The sequence below is a fragment of the Salminus brasiliensis genome, chromosome 3, assembly GCF_030463535.1.
Source record: "Salminus brasiliensis chromosome 3, fSalBra1.hap2, whole genome shotgun sequence".
NCBI lineage: Eukaryota > Metazoa > Chordata > Actinopteri > Characiformes > Bryconidae > Salminus > Salminus brasiliensis.
The window spans coordinates 30,892,131-30,912,449 of NC_132880.1; the positions used below are offsets into that span (position 1 = coordinate 30,892,131).

At 42.5% G+C, this 20,319-nt stretch overlaps 1 protein-coding gene across 3 annotated transcripts in view; it reads right to left on the minus strand.

Annotated features, from left to right (window-relative positions):
* gabbr1b (gamma-aminobutyric acid (GABA) B receptor, 1b) overlaps positions 1-20,319 on the minus strand; it is a 191,592-nt gene that overhangs the window by 48,063 nt on the left and 123,210 nt on the right. For all 3 annotated transcript variants that reach the window (XM_072675872.1, XM_072675871.1, XM_072675870.1), the window contains 6 exons: positions 19,479-19,613; positions 14,593-14,763; positions 7,858-7,959; positions 6,093-6,158; positions 5,775-5,966; positions 13-258 (listed from right to left, as the gene is read on the minus strand). In XM_072675872.1, the coding sequence (XP_072531973.1) occupies positions 13-258; positions 5,775-5,966; positions 6,093-6,158; positions 7,858-7,959; positions 14,593-14,763; positions 19,479-19,613 (912 nt within the window). The remainder of the gene's footprint in view (positions 1-12; positions 259-5,774; positions 5,967-6,092; positions 6,159-7,857; positions 7,960-14,592; positions 14,764-19,478; positions 19,614-20,319) is intronic.

Consider the following 20,319-nt stretch of genomic DNA (forward strand, 5'->3'; position numbering starts at 1 on the left):
ACCAGTACTCACAGAGACTCCTTCAAAGGAGCTGGTGTTGAGGGCTCGGTAGATTTCTGCAGTGATGTCTTTGTTGTTGTAGTTGAAGTCCTCCAGCCGGCGGCCCTTTGCCTTCAGGGGCCCCACGGTTTTGTTGAGAGCCAGAGCCAAAGCCCACACAGCATCATAGGCCAGAGGGGCCTCCTGAAAACCCCCTGTCTCCTCTGGGTTTTTACCGCCCAGCTTGGACATCAGCTGGGCCAGGAACTCCTGAGAGGTCTGGAAAAACAGACGAGGAGAAGTGGAATGAGATGAAAAGTGTGTGTGACTGTGTGGACTGCCAGGGGACAGCGAGGGAGAGACAGAGAGAGAATGCAAGAGAGTCAGGTCTGGTTAGAAGAAGGTACAGTCTTGCCCTGTGGGAGCACATTATGCCGATATACTTTTCTCTTTGGCGCTGCAGACCTAAATTCTACAATGCTTAAATCATCACACACTTGCCCCACCACAGGCCAGTGTGGTTTCTGACACTATGTGACACACAGTTTCATTAACTCGGCAGTAACTGTGCTGTGTCACGCAAAATGTGCTGTTCATAAGATCACCATGATGGCGACCAGCACACTGCTTTCTCCTTACTGCTGCAGGATTTCTACCTTGGTAATGATCTTCTGCAGAGATTATGGGTTTGATCCTCAGTGATTTCACAGCCATCCGTGGCCGGGAGTCCAAGTAAGCATAACTGGCCTCAGTCTCTCTGGGTGGAAAGGATGGCCCTCCCTCACCCCAATCGCTCATTGCAATTCTAGCCGACACACAGGCCTCTGACGTAGCAAAACTGGCAGTTAGCATTCTCCTCCAAGCTCGTTGAGTTGTCCAGTGATGCTGTGAGAGCAGCAGCTCTAAAAGATGCAGTGATGCTTCCAGTGTCTCAGAGAAAGCATGTATTAGCCTTCACCCTCACAGTGCTGGTAGTGTTGTGTAATAGTAGGAGACCTGACTGACTGGTGGGCAATTTTGCCAATGGCTAAATGCAGGAGAAAACTGGGTAAACAATGAAACTGGCTATAACACACAACACAATTTCCTTCAGGGGCGGATGGTCTTGAAGGACCCCAGATTTTCCCCATTGCCAACCCACAAATAAAGAGTGGCTTAGACTGGCCTAGCAATAAAACACTCTTGACAATGAAGCTGACCCTATCAGAATCACACATGGTAGGTTCCGAAAATGGCTTAAAAACTAGTAGAACCCTGGGCAGTGAGAGTAGGGCACAAGATATTATTTCTAATGAGCTACATTAGCCTTGTACCTCCGGTGCAAAATTAAACAAGCAAACTTTAGATGCTAAACATAAATCGTGACTGATCAACTAGCGTTTAGGGTTAAACAGTATAAATTACTAATTAAAAAACAAATGCTTTAACCTTTGCTATGTCTCAGACTGACCCTGTCTCTGTTTTACGCATGGACTCCAATATCATCCATGTCAGTCTGGGAGCTTTCAGTTTCATGTGAAATCAATCTGCTCTCTTTGCCTCACTCTGAGGGAATGGACTGTGCTGCCTTTTGGGCTTCAGACAGGTGCACTTAGCCAAATAAGCCCGAGCTCTAGGCAGCCATGCGCTGATTCTTGACATAAATAGCAAGGGGCAGCGTGTGCGTATTTTGCAAGAGGGGAGGGGCAGACGCGCGGAAAGAGACGGTGCCGTCAAAAAGCTTTTCGAGCCTTTCAGAAGCATCGCATCAAAGAGAGGTATGGCAGGAGGGAATAAGGGAGAGCAAATGACTCCGTTATCGAGCCAATTTAGCACGGCGATCTTATCACAAATAAGCCTGTCCAATATGACACTTTTTTGTTGTCAGGTGTAAAGCACAGCCACCTGGAAGAGTGCCCGGACTGGGTGGGATCCAGGCAGACAGCAGGGGCATCCGTATGCATGCCCAATACCCAGCACGTAGCTCCAGAGCCGGGCGAAGCTCCAGACAGCTTCCCCCCGGGAGCACGTGTCATCCTGAAGCTCACACCTGTCTTCCCATCCGCCCCTCGGGATATAGCAGCAGCTCCGACTCTGGAGACAGCCGTCAGATCTTCCACTGCTCCACCTGTGAGCTTTAAGGGTGTGAAAATGCACCTGTATATCGTGACAGATCGTTCTGATAGTGGCGATTGGTCACAAAGAGCAGAATCGATTAAGATATCATTATCATATCATTTAGTAAAAGAATTACACTCAAGTACCCAAAGTTTCATTTTCAGGCTATCTATAGGACATGGATTGATACCCTTTACCTGTCAGAAAATGCCCTTTTAGTCGGACTGAGTGGCAAAACATAGCATAAACATTTCCCATAGCATATCAAAGCAGGGAAAATTGTGAAACTAGGAAAGAAAACAAGCGAATATTTTCTTAAATTAAGGACAGTTGGGCTCGCCAACGATCCATCCAAATTCTGATATGTGGCCAGGAATCAGGTTTTTCCTTATATGCTCTTGATTTTGGCGCCAGAAAAAATACATCAAACAAAGCCGGAAGCAACACAACAGCCTTGGAGGCCAGACTTAGTAATGTTATATACTAATCAGCCATAACACTAAAACCACCTGCATAATCTTAGGTAGGTCCCCTAGTGCCACCAAAACAGCTCTGACCCATCCAGGCATGGACTCCACAAGACCTCTGAAGGTGTCCTGTGGTATCTTGCCCAAAGATATTATCACTAGATTCTTTAGGTCCTGTAGGTTGTGAGGCATCATGCTTGGGCACCACTGACCCAGTTGCTGGATCACTGGTTGTCTTTTCTTGGTCCAATTTTGATAGGTACTAATCAATGCATACCAGAAAACCCACACAAGACTAGCCTGATGTTTTGGAGATGTTCTGAACCAGTCATCTAGCCTTCACAATCTGGCTCTTGTCAGTCTTATTCCTGAGTTCCAATTAAGATCTTGGATATCTGCAGAGAAACTGCAGACTGTGAGCTACCACATTATGTGGGAGACTGGAGTTTGACTCCCTGCTGCGCTACACCAATAAGAGGTCTTTGGGCAAGGGGGGCTCTGAGTGATACAGTGGAGAGAGCACAGTTGGCCTTGCTCTCTCAGGGGTAGGTTGATGGCACTCCTCACATCACTCCTAATGTTAGCTGTTAGCTGTTGTATCAGAGCTGGGGAGCCGTGCTTTCCTCCGAGCGCACAGGCTCAGCTATTCTGCATCAGTGGTAGCTCAAAAATAGGCGATGGCTGTCTTCACATGTGCTGGAGGAGACATGCTACTGTTCACCCCCCCTTGTGTTGTGGGCATGGTGATCAGATAGTTCACTTCAACAGGGCTTTGCCCACCTCTGTAAAGTAACCTTGTAAGTCACTCTGGATAAGACCATCAGTAAATGCCCTAAATGTTAATGTAAATGTAAATAATGAGGTCTTTGAGGATTTGTTGATCACAGATGCTCAGTGTAAGCTTGTTGAAACAGAAGACAAACACACTTGAATTCCAGTTTCAAATGTACTTTCCCATGTTAGATGTTTTGTGTTTTGTGATGTCACATACATACATTTAATTTTAACAAAATAAAACACAGATAGATATATAGAAAGAAAATCTATAAATTTGAATACATATATAAATAATAAAATAAATAAATAAGTAAATTGGCACAAAATGGCAAAAATTGGCACAACCTGTTGAATGTGCAGATTTTAAGCAGTGCTGTGCTTTCCATGACTACATAACACACACAGCAGGATGACTGATATGTTGGCTTTTGTTTAGGAGTGTGTTGAGCATGTGTTCATTGCTTATTGTTCTACTTTTTAAGCAGACTAAGGATGCAGCGTGACTGCCGTTTGACATACTACATACTACTGTTCATGTGTTGTATTTTGCATAGAAGCAGTTTTTTTGGCTTTTTTAGATCATGTTCTTTATTTATCAAATAATTAAAACAACAGCACTGTGTAATTAGGTCATAATGGGTAACAGCCTGTACAGACATATACAGCTAAATGTATGACTGATTGAATCATCATGAGTTCAGATATTTATACTAGAGATGGCATGACAGTGAAATTTTGAGTAACAGTACTGACAGAAAGGCTATGAGTCCATTCATGGTTGGGTGCTGGTGCCTGTCTACCCTCTGGGTCAGCTTTGTCCCACTGTATAACCCCTTGCTGCGCTCCTCCTAACCCCTTTGTTTTTCCTTGCTTTCAGTTCTCTTTCTATCTCTTCCCCATATATTGAGATACCCTGTTCTGACTGTTCTGACCCGGTACTGCCAGACCTGGCTTTCCACTACCCTGCTGCATTTATGACCAGTCATACAATTTCACTGTCTAATCTGAAAGGAGAGAGAGTTATAAAATGTGAACCAGGCTAATAAAAAAAACATTAAAATGAAGTAAACGAGTAAACAAAAAAGTAAAAAAAAAAGTAGAATATAAGAATATATATACAACATAATTCCCAGTTACATTACAAGCTATTCCACTCATTTTTCAACAAAGTGAACTGCCTCTTCTGATAATGTCTCTGCTCTCTTAGGTCATATGATCGTTCACTGTTCTGAACTGCACTTAAGCAGGAGTACCCAGCAGACAAACAAGCTCTGCAAAAAGGCTGAGGGTGTTTCAAAAGAGAGTAAATACTGCACTTATATCACCATAGTGCTTTAAGACAGTGCCCTAATGTCACTGTTGGTTACGATGACATTAACGCACATGTAGTAGACATACATACACCCTGTCACTGATGGAACTGGATGGAGGTGCAGTGAACATTATTTATTTAGGTAGGACACGCATGTTCCTGGAACATTTTCCATTTGTTTTTCCATGAACCACTGCTTTAAATCCATGCGATAAATTACACTTTTGCTGTTCCAAACCTCGCTAGTGCACCCCCAAGCATCTGGAAGTTGCCAATGAGAGCACCAGTTAGACACTGTGTGAGGAGAAAACCGAAGGTGGAGTAACACACCATCAATAAGCATCCATTTTCTCATCCATATTCTTTTCTTTTTCTTCGAGGTGTTTGTATAGCTTTTTTTTATTTTGGCATGGCATCAGTTCTTGCATGTGTATTTGTGGTAAAACGCGTTTTAGGAGAGCAGACAGACAGCAGTTCCTCCTTTTGAAAGATCTTATCATTTGTGATCCAGTGATCGGCTGTGTAGTGTGCAACCATCAATCACTTAAAAAAAATCACGATTACAAGACAAGAAGTTGTGTTGTGTGAGGAGTACAACAATTTGACAACTATATGAACTATATGGCCTGTGTTTCCAAACACTGAACTGGTAGTGTGGATAGTTGTGGATGTCTAATGCTAGCTTAGCCCTTTAAAAAAATCTACCAATAAGATGGTTGGACACTAGAGGGCGCTCCTGAGTGCATCTAAAAATCCTATAATAGTAAAAAATACTTACTGTCCTAAACCCGTTTGCTGTAAAAAACCTATGTAGGTAAACTGACAATGTTATATGGTCAGAAACTAATCAGGGATGAATGATTTAGAGGGTTGATGATAAAAATGTGGGGTAATGGATGGGGTGTAATTGTACTCTGTCATTTTACTACATAGTGGTCCTATAAGGCAGATGGAGCTCATTAAGTCTTCGGTGAGTGGAAGGACATAGCTGGGGTTTCCAATAAAGTGGACAGACGGTATACTGCAACATTACTTTGTAACCAAATCTACAGCTGTAGGCCGGTCAGTAATATGGCATGAACAACACAGCAGTGCAGGCAGACAGATGGGGAGAGAGGACTTCATCTGAATATAAACCTTACCAAGTTAGAGGCTCCCCGAACCGTCTCTGGGTTGAGCATGACGATCTCTGTGGTAACGTGGCCCTCCACTGCCACCGTCATCTGCTCCACCGTACAGTTGATTGACGGGTCTTTAATCTTGAACCAGTTATCGGCGTACCAGCCTATCAGGAACCAGACATACTTCTTCCCATAGAGCTTCTCCTTATAGACCTACAGCAGAGTTTCAGAGAGCAGCAGGGAATCAGCCAAGAAAGAAAAGATGTGCTCTTTCTCCACATTCTCCCCTCCGAAAATCACTGCCATTAATCATTTTCCGCTGCGTGGCTGGAGACTGACCTCACAGAAAACTTTCCTGGCCTCCGTCTCATAGAACAGACCCACGATGATGCGAGCATCCTGGCGCTATGGAGACAGCAGGACAGAGGAGTGGTTAGAACAAAGACACGCCTTAATATAGAAAAGAGAAAGGAGCAGCAGGTAGGAGAGAAACAGCAGAAAGTAAGTAAGAGTACAGGACAGAAAGAATGAAATCTGAGAGCTAAACAAACAACTGGGATAAAAAAAGAGTGTGGAGGTGTGTTTGTGTGGGCATATTGTGTGTGTGTGGGGGGGGGGGGTATGTTTGTGTGTGAGCAGCAGTGCAGTAATGTTCTGGTTTGGGCTCAGTGTCTCTCAGGGCTGTGCTGTATTCCAGGTTTCCACGGTGACTCCTGTGATAGCCAATTAATCTCCTGCACCAAAAGTAGGCTGGCTCACGCGGCAGAGCCACGCTGAACACTCTCTCGGAGTGGAGAGAGTCCGCAGAGACGTCAGGCAGGAGGCCGAGCAAGACAGGGGATCAGATCCCCACTCCAATTAAGACCATTTCCGTCAAAAAACAAAAAACACAGGGCTCCAAAACACACCACAAGACAGGTGATTACTTTTACCATGACAGGAAAGACGAGCTAACTGGAACGTTACACTGACTATTGCGTAAATGTGTGTGTTTGTGTGTGTGTGTGTGTGTATGTGTGCTGTCATACATTTTCAGGACACCAATGCTCAGGCATTGAGGAACTCAAAAATGCTGATTCTGAGGTAGGCCTTCTTCCTCCTAATTCCATCCACTGTGTGCAGTGTACAGCCTCAGAGCATGATGCTACCCAGTGTTCCTGGGGTTGAATGGCTCATTATGGCCAAACATGGCCATATACATTTCTTCATTCTTATTCTTTGTCCATGTTCTTTGTCCATGTGGTGAGCTGCAAACCTTAGGCGAGCTTAAAGGATTTACAGTGGCCTCTCAGTTCATAGTGATGTAAAACTGGCTTGACTGTAGACAGTAATACTGTGTCTTGGCGGTTCTTGGGTTGTTCTTGACCATGAGAACCAGTTTCCTCTAAGCTGTGGGCGACAGTTTTGGTCTCCTTCCAGACCTTGTTAAAGTGACTAAACCACCTAATAACTTATTTATGCACATTTGTTTGAACTGATGACCCATAGGCCCGAAGAGTTGCAGATTGGAATCACACAAACATCAGCGCTATGTCTGGAGGTGGAAGAATTAAGCACATGCGGAACCCCTGAACTGGTGTCTGGCAATGCATCACATTTGCAGCAGAAGGTTGCTCTATTAAGTACTAAAGACACTTGCCATAAAGGGGTTCAAAAATCTGAGACTGCAGTCGTTGTTAAAAGTGGCATTTTAAAGATTGTTGAATTTGGAGAAATCTCTTGTTTTATTAGTTTGTATTAATGAGCTCTTTAAATTGGTCTCATTTGATTGGTTTACTGCAAACAGCTGAAGATTTGCACATTATTCTAATAAACCTAATTAGCAATGGAGGTTGAATAATCTTGATTGTATGTGGAACTGTGTGCTGACACTATTTTAAAATAAATGTTTGTAAATGTGCAAGGCTGGGGAGGAGAGTGTGTCTACATTGTGTGCAACTGTTGGAGATTGAATACGCACTGATGTGTTTGTGTGTGTGTCTCTGTTTGTGTGGGAGGTTTGGAGGAGGCCGCCAGTCTGATTGCTCTGGTATGTGGCACCTATGTGTTGCCATGGCAGCCAGAATGGGATGAGCGCATGAAGATGAATGAGAAGTGAAGGCACCTTCAGGTTCTTGACAGCAACGGCGGGATCAGTGAGGAAACTCTGCCTCACACTGATCTCTATACCAGCCTCCTTCACCCTCTGCTCCAGATCGTCCAAGGTCTGAAAAAGATATGAAATATTTTTAAATATCATTATGAAAAACAGCCTCACCTGTTAAACAACAGCTCCATGTCATTAACAGTTACCAAACACACTATTTTTCCTCAAAACCACAACGGAACCATTCTACAGCATTTATTAAGGCCTGGAACCAGTTGACTAGGGTAGCCAGGTGGGCTAATTACAGCTTGGGGGGTGTAACAGCTAGAACGCATTGCGCAGTACGCATTTTTAGCCATCCACATAGTGAGGCTGAGCACCACCAACTAGAAGACTAGACTACCGCACTGTGGCTTCCACAACTAGAATGAGAAATATTCACATTTTTAGCACATGATTGCTGACCTTGCATTTACCTGCCTAGTTACTATAACAGCTGGCAGCACAACATGGAAGCTAAAGGCTAATTAACCTTTTTACAGCGCTAGGAGCAGACGTCTAGTGTGAAAAGCTGAATGCAAATTTAATTGTTTTTCACAGTGCTGAACCGTTTTCTTAACCACCATCAAATGTATTACTTACTGCACCCGCAGTCAGAAATGTGGGTGCCAGGTATCCCTCATAGGACCCTCCTGGGGCCCACCCATAGCTATTTCCTGCCCTCCAGACAAATCCTATAGACTTCCAAATTTCTCACATCACCTACCCCATCCAAAACATTGACCTAAACATATTTAGAGCGCTGGGCCTCTGAGTCCGTATAGCCGAAAATAAACAGAACACGAGTAAACAAGAAACCAACTGAGAACAAACCTCTGAAAACTGGATCCAGAGGGGGAAGGAAGAAACCAGTGAGACGGGGAAAAAAAAAGATACAGTGAAAAAGGGAGAGAAATAGAAATAAGAGGGGAGAAGGGCAGAGACCGAAGGAGAAAAGGATGGAGAAAGAAAAGTAAGAGAGGGTTGGGGGGGAGGGAGGTAAAAAATTGAGACATTAGGAGACAATAAGAGAAAAAAAGACAGGGAGAGAAGGAGAGTGAGAGAAACAGTGAGAAACAGAGAAACAGAGAAAGAGGAAAGGAGGGTGGATGAGTGGAAAGGACAGTGAGAGAGTTGAGAAGAGAGGGATGTACGCCAGAGAATAGAGGAATAGATGAACAGATAATAGATATATTGGATAGAAAAAAGACACTGAAAGAGAGGGGTCAGGAGAAAAAGAGAGAGAGAGAGAGAGAGAGAGCGTAAATCTCTCGAAACATGTGCTGACTTGTAAAACCTGCAGCAGATCTCAATCATTGAAATCTCAAGGTTAAGTAATACATTGTGCCCTTTCGTAGGTTCATTTAGCTAGTTCACAGCACCAAGCCTGTAAGCACGACGAAGCACCTGCTCCCTCCTGTTCTGTTCTTTGATGTTTCTGCCTCTTAACCACTGTCCTCCTCGTCACCTGCAGACTGCTTAAATAAAGGCGTTATCTCAGCACACTTTGCAGCATCAGCCAGCAAAGCCTTTTGCTTTTTTTTTTTTTGCTGCACCTTCCCTCTGCATTCTGTCCATGTTTTAGTAATATGTGCTAGCTGCTTTTACCAAGCGCTGGCTAGATACTAACTGCCCCAATGCTAGACACTTTCAGTTACGATGGCAACAACTACCTGCTGTCAGTACTGCTCGAAAAAAGAAATCCATTAATGATTACTCATAACTTCACTAAAATTGCAATGAAATTACTTTACTTGTATGGGCAAAAGTATTGGGACACCTGCTTATTCGTTGTTTCTTCTGAAATCCAGGGAATAAAAAAGTTGCTTTTGTTGGAGTAACTGTCTCTACTGTCCAGATAAGGCTTGCTACTGAGAGGATTTGCATTCCATGACAACAGCTTTAGTGAGGTCAGGCTGTAGGATAATCAACTCCCCAACTAGTCACAAAAGTATTGGAGCACCATTATTCTAGAGAACACAGTTCCGCTGCACAACAGCTCAATGCTGGGGGGCTTTATACATTAGGAAGCTTTTATCCTGGCATGTCTATATCATGGCATGTAGACACATACTCTAAACCCTCCAATGTTTTGAGCTAAGACTTCATGTTATCACAACGTCTCCAAACAGCTTGTGAATAGTGTACAGTCTGATGGTGCAACACTGTTGCCTGTGACTGGTATCTTGTACAGCATTTGTCTGAATGATGGATACTCTACAGTAGACATCAGCATCACTTCCTCTACTATGTATCTTGCTACAAGTCCCTTGCTACAAGTACCTTTCTTCCCGGAGCCAAATAAAAATACAGCTTACCTAGTTTGGAACTCTATTCTCCTGTACTCTTCAGTCTCTTTAGCTATGAGTTTTGTTTTAGCATAGTATTTTACATAAAAATGTAGGTAATGCAAGTAACTGTAGTGTGTTCTATTATTTCATTGCAGAAATAAGTCATCATATCACTATAATGCATTATTTTGTACTGCATTACCCCCAGCACTACAGACGGAAGGATCAATTGGCTATGTAACTAATCTGATACACACTAAGAGTACATCACTCAGCCCAGTACAGTGGGTATCAGCAGAGCTACCCAACAACGCTAACCACACTTTTCTACATTGAAATCCAGAGACTCTCTCAGCAAGTGCTTGAAGTTTTAAATGTGGTTAATTCCAAAAAGTATATTTCATCTTAAGAGATGAGGCACCGTAAACAGAAGCCCCACTCCCGATTGGTATCAGTGTTTGGCCGATAGTACTGAACAGCAATCGCAGATTGGCATGATGATTAGACTATTGTTATAGAGGATCTTGGAGGAGCATATCTTAAACCCCAGACATTTAGTTTGCTCTTAATTGTTGATGTGAGTGGTGTCCCCATAGTGAGATCCAAAAAGCTCTCTGAGGTCTTCAGGAAGAAGGCTGTAGATGTATGAGTTTGGGAAAGGATTTGAAATTGTTAGCTCTTGCCACAGCAGAAGTCAGAGTACAGCATCTACCATCAAAAAGAAACCACACACGTTCAATTTTCATGGGAGGTAAGTAAGGAGGAAACCCTTGCTGTCAAAAATAAGCATCAGGTAAAGACTTAAGATGAATCTGTCTGAAGCACATTGTTCCAGAAGTCTTTCTCGGTGTGTTCTCTGGAAAACTTTAGTCTTGTCCTCTTTTTCCAATTTCTTCTATTTTTGCATCTAGATGTACAGTGGCAGTGTGATATGTATGTTATATATAAGCTATATAATGCCAGGGCTGGAAAATAGACTGGCCCTCACAAGGAGAGTCCACCGGGAAAACCACCAGTCCATTGGCCAGTCTGCATGTGTTGAGAATTGAGAACACAAAGAGAGCGAAGCTGAGAGTGAGTGAGAGAAATAAAAGGAAAAGATAGAACTGCTGAAGGAGAGGAAGGGAAGGATGTAGGGACTGAGCCAAAGAGAGAGAGAGAGAGCGAAGGAACCAGAGAAAAGCGAGAGAGCGAAGAGAGAGAGAGAGAGGAAATAAGGAGGGAGGAAATAGATAGATGTGTCTAAAAGAGAGATAAGGAGAGAGAGCAGGAGGAGGATATTAGAAACAGAAGCGGATTTAATTTCTTTTGCTGGGAGCTGTTTTTGTTTACACTCCGCTACTGCCAATAAAATGATCACATGAACGGCAGAGCTGAAGATGTTGGCGCTGAGCCAAACGCAGCTGAGGAGTCCCAGGTGCTGAACTGCTTCAGCTGCCTTAGACCACCGACTGATCCAAAACCCCGCTCAGGATCATTTCTAAAGCCACTCACTCAGACTCTGTTTCGGTAAATTCCTTCATTGTCTTCTGATTTTACTCACAAGCACTACAGGAACACTCCTTGTGGCTTCCTTAAAAAAAACAGTTATTCCCAACACTTGTTTCAATATTTTTATGGTTATTTAGTGAAATATGTGTTTATTAAATGTAGATATGGCGTAAAAACCTTCTGTAAGCTGCAATAGGATATACAGCAGAGATGCCTCAAGTTTCAGCTTCAATTCAGTTCAGGTTTATATAAGTTAACGTTTTTTGCAACAGGCCTTGTCATAAAGCCAGGTTGTTCAGGTTGTTGTGGTTATCTTATGGTGCTTTGAGGAACCTTCAAGGAACTTTTTTCTTCAAAGTACATAAAGACTGAATATTAAACTTGAACTCCAAAAGATCCTCAATGATCTTATACTTTTAACAGTGTAGTTAGCCAAAAGCTACAGTGACAAAGAAACACTTCTTCAGAATAAGAGGAAGAAACCCTAAGAGGAACCAAGACTGAAAGGGGAAATTATCCTAATGTGGTCGACACCGGCTAGCAAAACAGAGACAGGTTCAGGTCTTGTACAACCACAAGCTTTTACTCAAAATAGCTTAAATGCATCTCATCACAATTGCAGTATCGATTCTACTTCTAGACTGCTACTACTTGTATACTTCTACTGATCTAGGACAGTGGGTCAAACTGTGGCTCGCAACATTTGGGGACGAGTGGGTGATGAAAGAAGCCACATTAACACATTTTTGTTTTCCATGAGAGCAGCGCTTTTGGGTTGCGTTTTAGATGAGAAGAGGGAACACTGCACCGTTACCAATTACACTTCTGTGTTTAAGCAGTGCATCGAGACAACCACTAGAATGTAAAAATACCAATGAAAAAAAACATTTGTCTCTAGAGACTGGTTACTTCTCCGTTACGTACCAGTGATCATAATGCTGATCAGAGCACCAAGCTGAATGGCCAACTGATCCAAGCCCATTTTCTGCAATTTCTGCTAAGAGGCTTTGCCCGGCATTGCAGCTGACACACTCAGAGGAAAGTGTCATCTTACAGATGCCTATGCTGGCCAACATTGCTTTAAGATTGATGTGGAGAGAGAGTGCCATCTGCCCACCCAGACAGAGTATGGCCAGTTGTGCTCACTCTGACTCCAACAGCTGATGGCTAAACAGGATGGCTCTGGATTCAAGCTCACGACCCCTGGGCCTTAGTGGTAGAACATTAGACCGCTGAGCCATTCAGAGCCTGTGTTGCCATTTTTTATCATTTTAAAGTCTCACTAAGTGTGTAGCAGTGTAGGTATGTGTATGTTTGATACTATTACAAGGCAACCTTACAGTGCTTGTTAGGTGAAAGAGCTGAAAACCTTTAAGACAGGCCTGTCTCTAATTTCGCTTCACAAATGTCTCACAATTAACTATAAATGTCCTTCTGAGATGTTATGTCACATGCCTCACCTTCAAGGCCTGTTCACCCTCTTTAGGCTTTTGTAAACAGCTCTCTCTGTTCTCACTCTACAGACTGTTTAGTCAGCCAGGCCTTATAAACAACAACTCATTCAGAGACCTTCTGTTCCTACTAACATGTTTACATGGCAATCATAGATTATTGCTGGACTTCCAAAATCAATAATTCCTATTTTTATTTTTCTTACTATGTCCAGTACCCATCAAAAGCTTTGACAGATCTGGTTGAAGGAGTGTTGACCATCATCTTGTGACCCTATTTTTGTTTTCAAATGAGGTAATTGGGGACACCTGGGTATTCACCACATATTAACTTTTTTTGGCTGGGGGGTTTCAAGTAGGCTAATGATATATGCTGAACTGAAAGGAGATTATTAGGTCATATAGGCTGTTAAGGCTATATCTTGGTCTTGCTAAATGAGTAAATATGCATGTATTAAAGTACATTAACATACTGTAGTTACATGGTTTGAGAGGTATTTCCTCCCTCACACATTCACAACGACATTCCATTACAGTGGATATCCGTGTGTCCCCAGTGTTCCCCCAAAATATGGTCACCCTAGCATTTGGACCAAGCTGATCAGCACACATTCAACCAGACATGTCCAAATATTTGACTGGTACTGTATATATTATATAATATATAATATATGTTGTTTTCTTTATTTACTTATTTAATATTTAGGGACTCCTGTGTGTTACTGTTTAACAACCATATAAATAAATTGTGACTTGACCTTTTTATGAGTACTATGGCCCACTGCAGCATTTTTTTTGCATTGTATCTTTAGAAACATATTTTAAAGCACAGCAAAATCCCAAGCTTTTAAGTCCATCTAGGGCCACAATCTGCAGTTTATAGAACCTCCCATAGGGACCACTTTATCAAATTTCAATCCCTGTGTGAGGACTGCTACAGTGCAAAAAAAAAAAAGCATACTGCAAAGGTACAACAATGTAAACGTAAAAATATGCTCCTTAAGGTCCAATTGTGTCCCTTAAAGGTTCACTGCCTTCACCATCCCAGGGAAAAGGAGCAAATTTGTACCTTTTCATGAGTTTTTTTTTTATAATAGCAACATAAAATAAAAAGCCTCAGAGTCAGAATGTATGCAGGCAAAGTGACTTCAAAGGAACTGTGTTCTCTAACTAAAGGTTGTCAAGACATACCCTTAAGGGTACCACCCCACTGACAACTTGGGTACCACCACAGTGCCTTTACCACTGTATTTTCTGAGAATGTATGAAAATCTGATGTGTGAAGTAAAGATCTGGGTGGTCTGCTGGATGGCGGCAATCTTAGTCCACTTTTACCTCTAGTAGAGCTTTGTGTTTGTGTTCCCTAACTGATGGTACTGAAGACATATCCTCAAGGGTACCACCCCATTGACACATAGGGTACCACCACAGTGACATACCTTTAGATTCTGAGAGTGTATGAAAACAGATGCGTGACTCACTGAAGTGAAGACCTCGGTGGTCTGCTGGATGGTGGCGATCTTGGTCCACTTCCACTTCTGGAAGAGCTGGACACGGGTGGGGTTGTGCAGGGTGGCTGAGGGATGCGTGCGGAAGAAGGTGGGGAAGCGCTGGCGGTTGGACAGAGCCGGAGAGCTGGAGCCGTATGACAGCTGCAGGACGAGCAGAGCAACAGAGAGAGCCAAACATCACACAAGGTCACATTTCCATCAGCCTGAAAAGGAACTGCGAGTACACTGCAGGCACCACTCCGCCAGCCACGGCAAAACCCGGGGAAAAGGAGATAAGGGTGGCATGCGAAACGAAGAGGAGGAGAAAATGTAAACAGGAAAGAAATGAAGTGTGAGATTGCCCATTTCTAATTAAAGCAAAGCTACGGAGGCACTATGTGATCTCATTTGATCATATCTAATCATTTCGGAGGGTTTTTTTTTTTGAGCTAATGCCTCCACCTCATTAGCCCTTTCAGTGAGTGACGGGTTTAGTGAAGGTGTGGAAACTCTACAGCGAACACTTTCAAGGCCAGTAGAGGGATATGTGGGTCAAAACTCATCTGTGGTGGGGACGGTGGTGAGGGAGATATAAAAATAGAGCTGAACATGAAAAATGGAAGGGCCGATTTTCAACTGAAAGGAAAGCAGTGGCTCTGCACTTTACAGGCAGGCGGTAAAAGGGCAGGAAGCGATAGGCCTGGGCACAAGTTTCTGGCTCACGGGTGGTTAAAGGTAACGTATTTAATCACAGCTCAGGATGCTTGAAGTGAGTGTGCGCACCAGTGGCTGAGGAAATGCTGCGGCCCCAAACAGGCACAAAGGACTTTTGAAGAAGGTTTCTGATGTTTGTGTGACAGCAGATGGGTGCAGGATGGCTCCATCACACAGATCCTTGACACTCCCTTGCTAAAGGGACTAGATAAGGGAGATAATCTAGCCCGAGGTATTAGAAAAACACTATAGAGAGTCTGACAGGAGCTTTAGGAAATTCTACTGCTTTTCTTTTGCAGAGATCATTTGGACATGTTGGTGCCACAGCATAGACTCATCATACCTGTGTCTTTGTTTGAAAGAATATGTATTTAATTAAATACATTTATAATTCAATTTCCCCACTTTGCAAGATGCACCTTTAAGTACTAAGTCAAGGTTGAAGCTTTAGCATTAATTAGAAAACAGTAGAGGTCATGTTGGGCCACAACGAACATGACAAAGCTAAGGTGACTATATTAAATTGCTGCTGTCCTGGTTTACTTAGTATGCTGCTATATATAACCATATGTCACACTGTGCCATATCTTTGTGCCACACACTGTGCCGCCACTGTTTATGTTGGTATCATGTTATGATTTTTAAGGTTGTGCCCAACCTTACCCTTCAAATGAGTACAGTATGGGCGAGACAGTCATCTTGTATGCTATGATATAAATATTAGTGATATGTTATTGATACCACAATATGATTCTTCTACTTTAAAACATCTGGGAGTTGATTGTAATGCTTGGGCAATTACTCTAATAATTAAAATGCTTGGAGCTGAATTTTCTACTGTGGCAACATGTTTATCATGCAGTGGATTAATTACTATTTTGCACGCAAAACCAAGCACTTCATAAAAAGAGGAAAGGAGGACGAGGCTGGGTGCTTATTGTTTGCTTGTTTCTTCTTTGAATCTTTCATTTCACATTAAACGGTGCAGCAGTATCATATCATACCATATAAAGCCACTGATATATCACTGAAGGGGGAATGGGAAATTCAACTAAGAAGCTGACTTCATGCTTAAGAAAGAGGAACAACTGTTCCAGAATGAAAACTGCCCTGGTTAACCGGCTAATAATGGTTCATTTTCAAAAAATCATGACTGCAGTAATGACTTTCTCGGTATATTAGTCTGAATTTCCCCTCATTCTCCAGCTGCTCAGGCTCTTATCAGCAGCCTCATGTGTGAAACAGACTATTTAATGGTGAGATGTGTTTGAACATTAGCCAGGTAATTATTTGGCATGCGGCGAAATATTACTTGGTGTAATCTATGAATGCATTTTTTAACTATGTATACAGTCATGTGAAAAAGTTGGGACAATCCATAAAACATTTGCATTTTTAAACATATTTAAGCATTTATAGACATTTGATCTTCATTTGAACAACACTGAAAGATACAGGTAATATCACTAAATACATAAAACTGAAGAAACGTCTTTAACCAATCATTTATACAATGCAATTTTCTTGAGAGGAAAACGCCAGGGCAACCTTTGCCTTAATAGTTGATATTTTCCTGTAAAAGTCTATTAGTCTCTGACATTTCTGCTTTAGTGTTGTACAACTTTGTATACAACAAAGGATTCATTGTGATGATGAAAAACTTGCCATGCCCTGCTGCAGCTGACACTTCCACCTCCATGCTTCACAGTGGGTATGGGTTATTGTTCTAAAATGCTGTGTTTGATCTTTGGTTAATGTGTCTACATAATTCAGCTTATTGTTTGGATAAATTTGTCCAACACACATTGTTGCAGATGTCCTGGTCTTGGTCTGGGAAACTTTATTTTTGACGTTTCCTCTTTGCATATTGACCATGAAAATCAAACATGTGTGGTCTCTTTCTGATGGGAGATGAGTACTTTGACATCAACTGTGGCAAAAGCTACCTGTATATCCTGTGATGGTATTTTTGGGATTGTTGAAGACTTCTTTATGCATCTTGCAGTCTGCTCTTGGGCTGACCTGGCCATGTTGGCAGCTGTTTCATTTGTAAATTACTTCCAAGACAGTGAAACGACTGATTTCTGATTGTTGTGAGATATTTTTTCTACCCTTTCCCAGCTAACTGAACCAAATGTCTGAGGTTTAAAGAAGACAGGCTCATAGATGTGGGGGTGTTAACTTTTCCTCACAAGAAAATGTTAGTTAATTACATTTTACAAATGATTTTATAGACATTTCTTCAATTTTATGTGTTTCTATCACCCCTACTTAATATTGTTCAAATAAAAATGTTTAGGTTTGAATATGTGAAAAAAAACCATCCAAATCCTTTGCTGTCAAGGACTGCCTGAAATCTAAAACTAATGGACATTTACCAGGTCTTTACTGAAGTCACCTTGAGTTGTTGCTTGTTTGTGGGTCTTTCTGCCTTCAGTTTTGTCTTTAGTAAGTGAAATCTGCTCTATTATGCTAAGGTCAGGTGTCTTACTCAGCCATGTAAGAACATTTAATTTATTTACTGTTTACTGTGATACTTATCAATTCATACTGTGAAGCACTGCCCTATCATTTCTGCAGCATTCAGATTCTGCTGAATCTGAACAGAAAGTATAGATCTGTACAGTTCAGAATTCACCCTGCTACTTCAATCAGCAGTCCCGTCACCAGTAAACACCAGTGCCCCAGTTACACTGGCAGCCATAAATGTCCATGTCATAACAGTGCCTGCACCATGTTTGACAGTCCATATGGAATGCTTCAGATAATTAACCCTTTCTTTTATTCTCCATACGCTAAACGCTAAAAACGCTATCCAAAGCATTTTTTTCCGACCTGACCAAGCTTTTTAGATGTTTTCTAACATTCTAAACTGGTGTTCCTGACTGTTACTAGTGGATTGCATCTCGAAGGAAACACTCTATATTTTAATTCCTGAAGGCGTCTTCCTCCTTCCTCCGCCTTCCTCCTCCAGAGTGTTCTTGACTTGACTAGATTATGTCAGAGGGTTTGTTTACAAAGAAAATAATTCTGTCTTCATCTACTTTAATTGTCTTCTGGGTTTTTATGTGTTGCTGAGCTTGCCAGTGAGTTCCTTCTTTTTAAAAATGTAGCAAATTGGTAATTTGGCCACTACAATGTATTAAATTGTATCACCTGGTCCCTGAACACCAGCTCTACAGCCAAGAAAGCCCAACAGCGTCTCTACTTCCTCCGGAAGCTGAGAAAGGCCCGTCTCCCTCCACCCATCCTCACCCTCTTCTATAGGGGAACCATAGAGAGCATCCTAAGCAGCTGCATCACTGCCTGGTTTGGGACCTGCACAGCCTCTGACCGCAAGTCCCTCCAACGCATTGTGAGGACAGCTGAGAAGATCATCGGAGTCTCTCTCCCCTCCGTCATGGACATTTACACCACCCGCTGCATCCGCAAAGCAACCAGCATTGTGGATGACTCCACCCACCCTTCACACAGTCTGTTCTCCCTCCTGCCATCAGGAAGAAGGTACCGCAGCATCCGGTCCAACACGACCAGACTCTGCAATAGCTTCTTCCCCCAAGCCATCAGACTCCTCAACACAACTCAACTCCTGAACTGATATCTTACACTCTCCCTCTCTCTCTCTCTCTCTCCCTCTCTCTCTCTTTCCAACCATTTATCCCAGGTAACATGGGAAGCATTTTTTGCACAAGCATTTGCACTGATAACTTTACTACCTCACTGGACTTTATATACTTTTGGGCCTGTGACAATGGGACTATGTGAAAAATGTCTGTAGTTCCTGTGAATGCAACACTTTTGGTAAACCCCTTGAATTAAAGCTGAGACTCTACACTTTAGTCACACTTCTGACTGCTTCATTACAAATACTTACAAAAAATGTGTCATTGTCTAAACAATTGACTGTATACATACAGAATGGATGCTGTGCTTCAGGCCCAAAGTTATAATTTGTGCTAAATCTGCTAAAGTGCTGGTCATCAATATCGACTGGTGTCATCAGTCAACCGATATATTAGTCGGCCTCTTTCAGAGACATCTGTTCAATCTGTAAAAGAGGGACAACACTAATCTCTGCCGCACTGAGGTGACACCTCTGCTGTAGAGGGTGTGTACTGACCTGAAAATGAACCCTGAAAGCGGATAAACACTTAAATACACACCACTATGAGGTTCCACATGCGAGCCGCCTCAGCCACCAGCGTGGAAACGGAACTGCAGCCGGGCATCAGCACGATCTTTATGGGCTCAGTGTAGAGCAGGTCATACAGCAGCTTAGTGGCCTCCCCGGGGTCACACTGAAACACAAGAAGAGAGAGAAATACAAGTCAGTGCAGGGTGGGCACACAAATGCTTTCGTTTCTCAAGTCTTACTGGGATGGAATTTGATGCGTATTATGAGAGCCGCTCGTACTTTACCCAACAAACAATATATTTCACACTCGCGTTTATGAAGCACCCTGCTGCAAGACCGGACTTCATTTAATACAGAATCACACCAGGAATCAATACAGACAGGTACAGAGAGAGAGAGAGAGAGAGAGAGAGAGAGAGAGAGAGAGAGAGAGAAGAGAGAGAAACAAACAGAAAAAATGGCAAACAGAGAGGGCCAGAGAAACAGGATAGAGACAGTAAAAGAGAAAGACAGAGAGAAAAGAGACTGATAAATGTGATAGGAAGTCAATGCAAGAGAGAAGGAGGAATTCTTAAATTTTACAGACGTCCTGTAGTAAAATTAGAGAAAGTGACAGAGTGAGAAGAGTGTGATAAGCCCTATTTAGACAGGGACTAATTTGGCATGGGGAGGTGGGGGACCAGGATTTACCAGAGTTTCTCAATGATTTTAGTTGCATCCAAATGTGCCATGTCAGTCATTACTACGGACTGCATGCTCCCGCTTCAGTAAAGAATTGGGCGAATAGCAGAGTGGTCTCCTTACTGACTTGTGTTTAGTAATGTCTAAGTTTAGAGGTATCTGTGAATTATTAATTATTTTTTTATTAA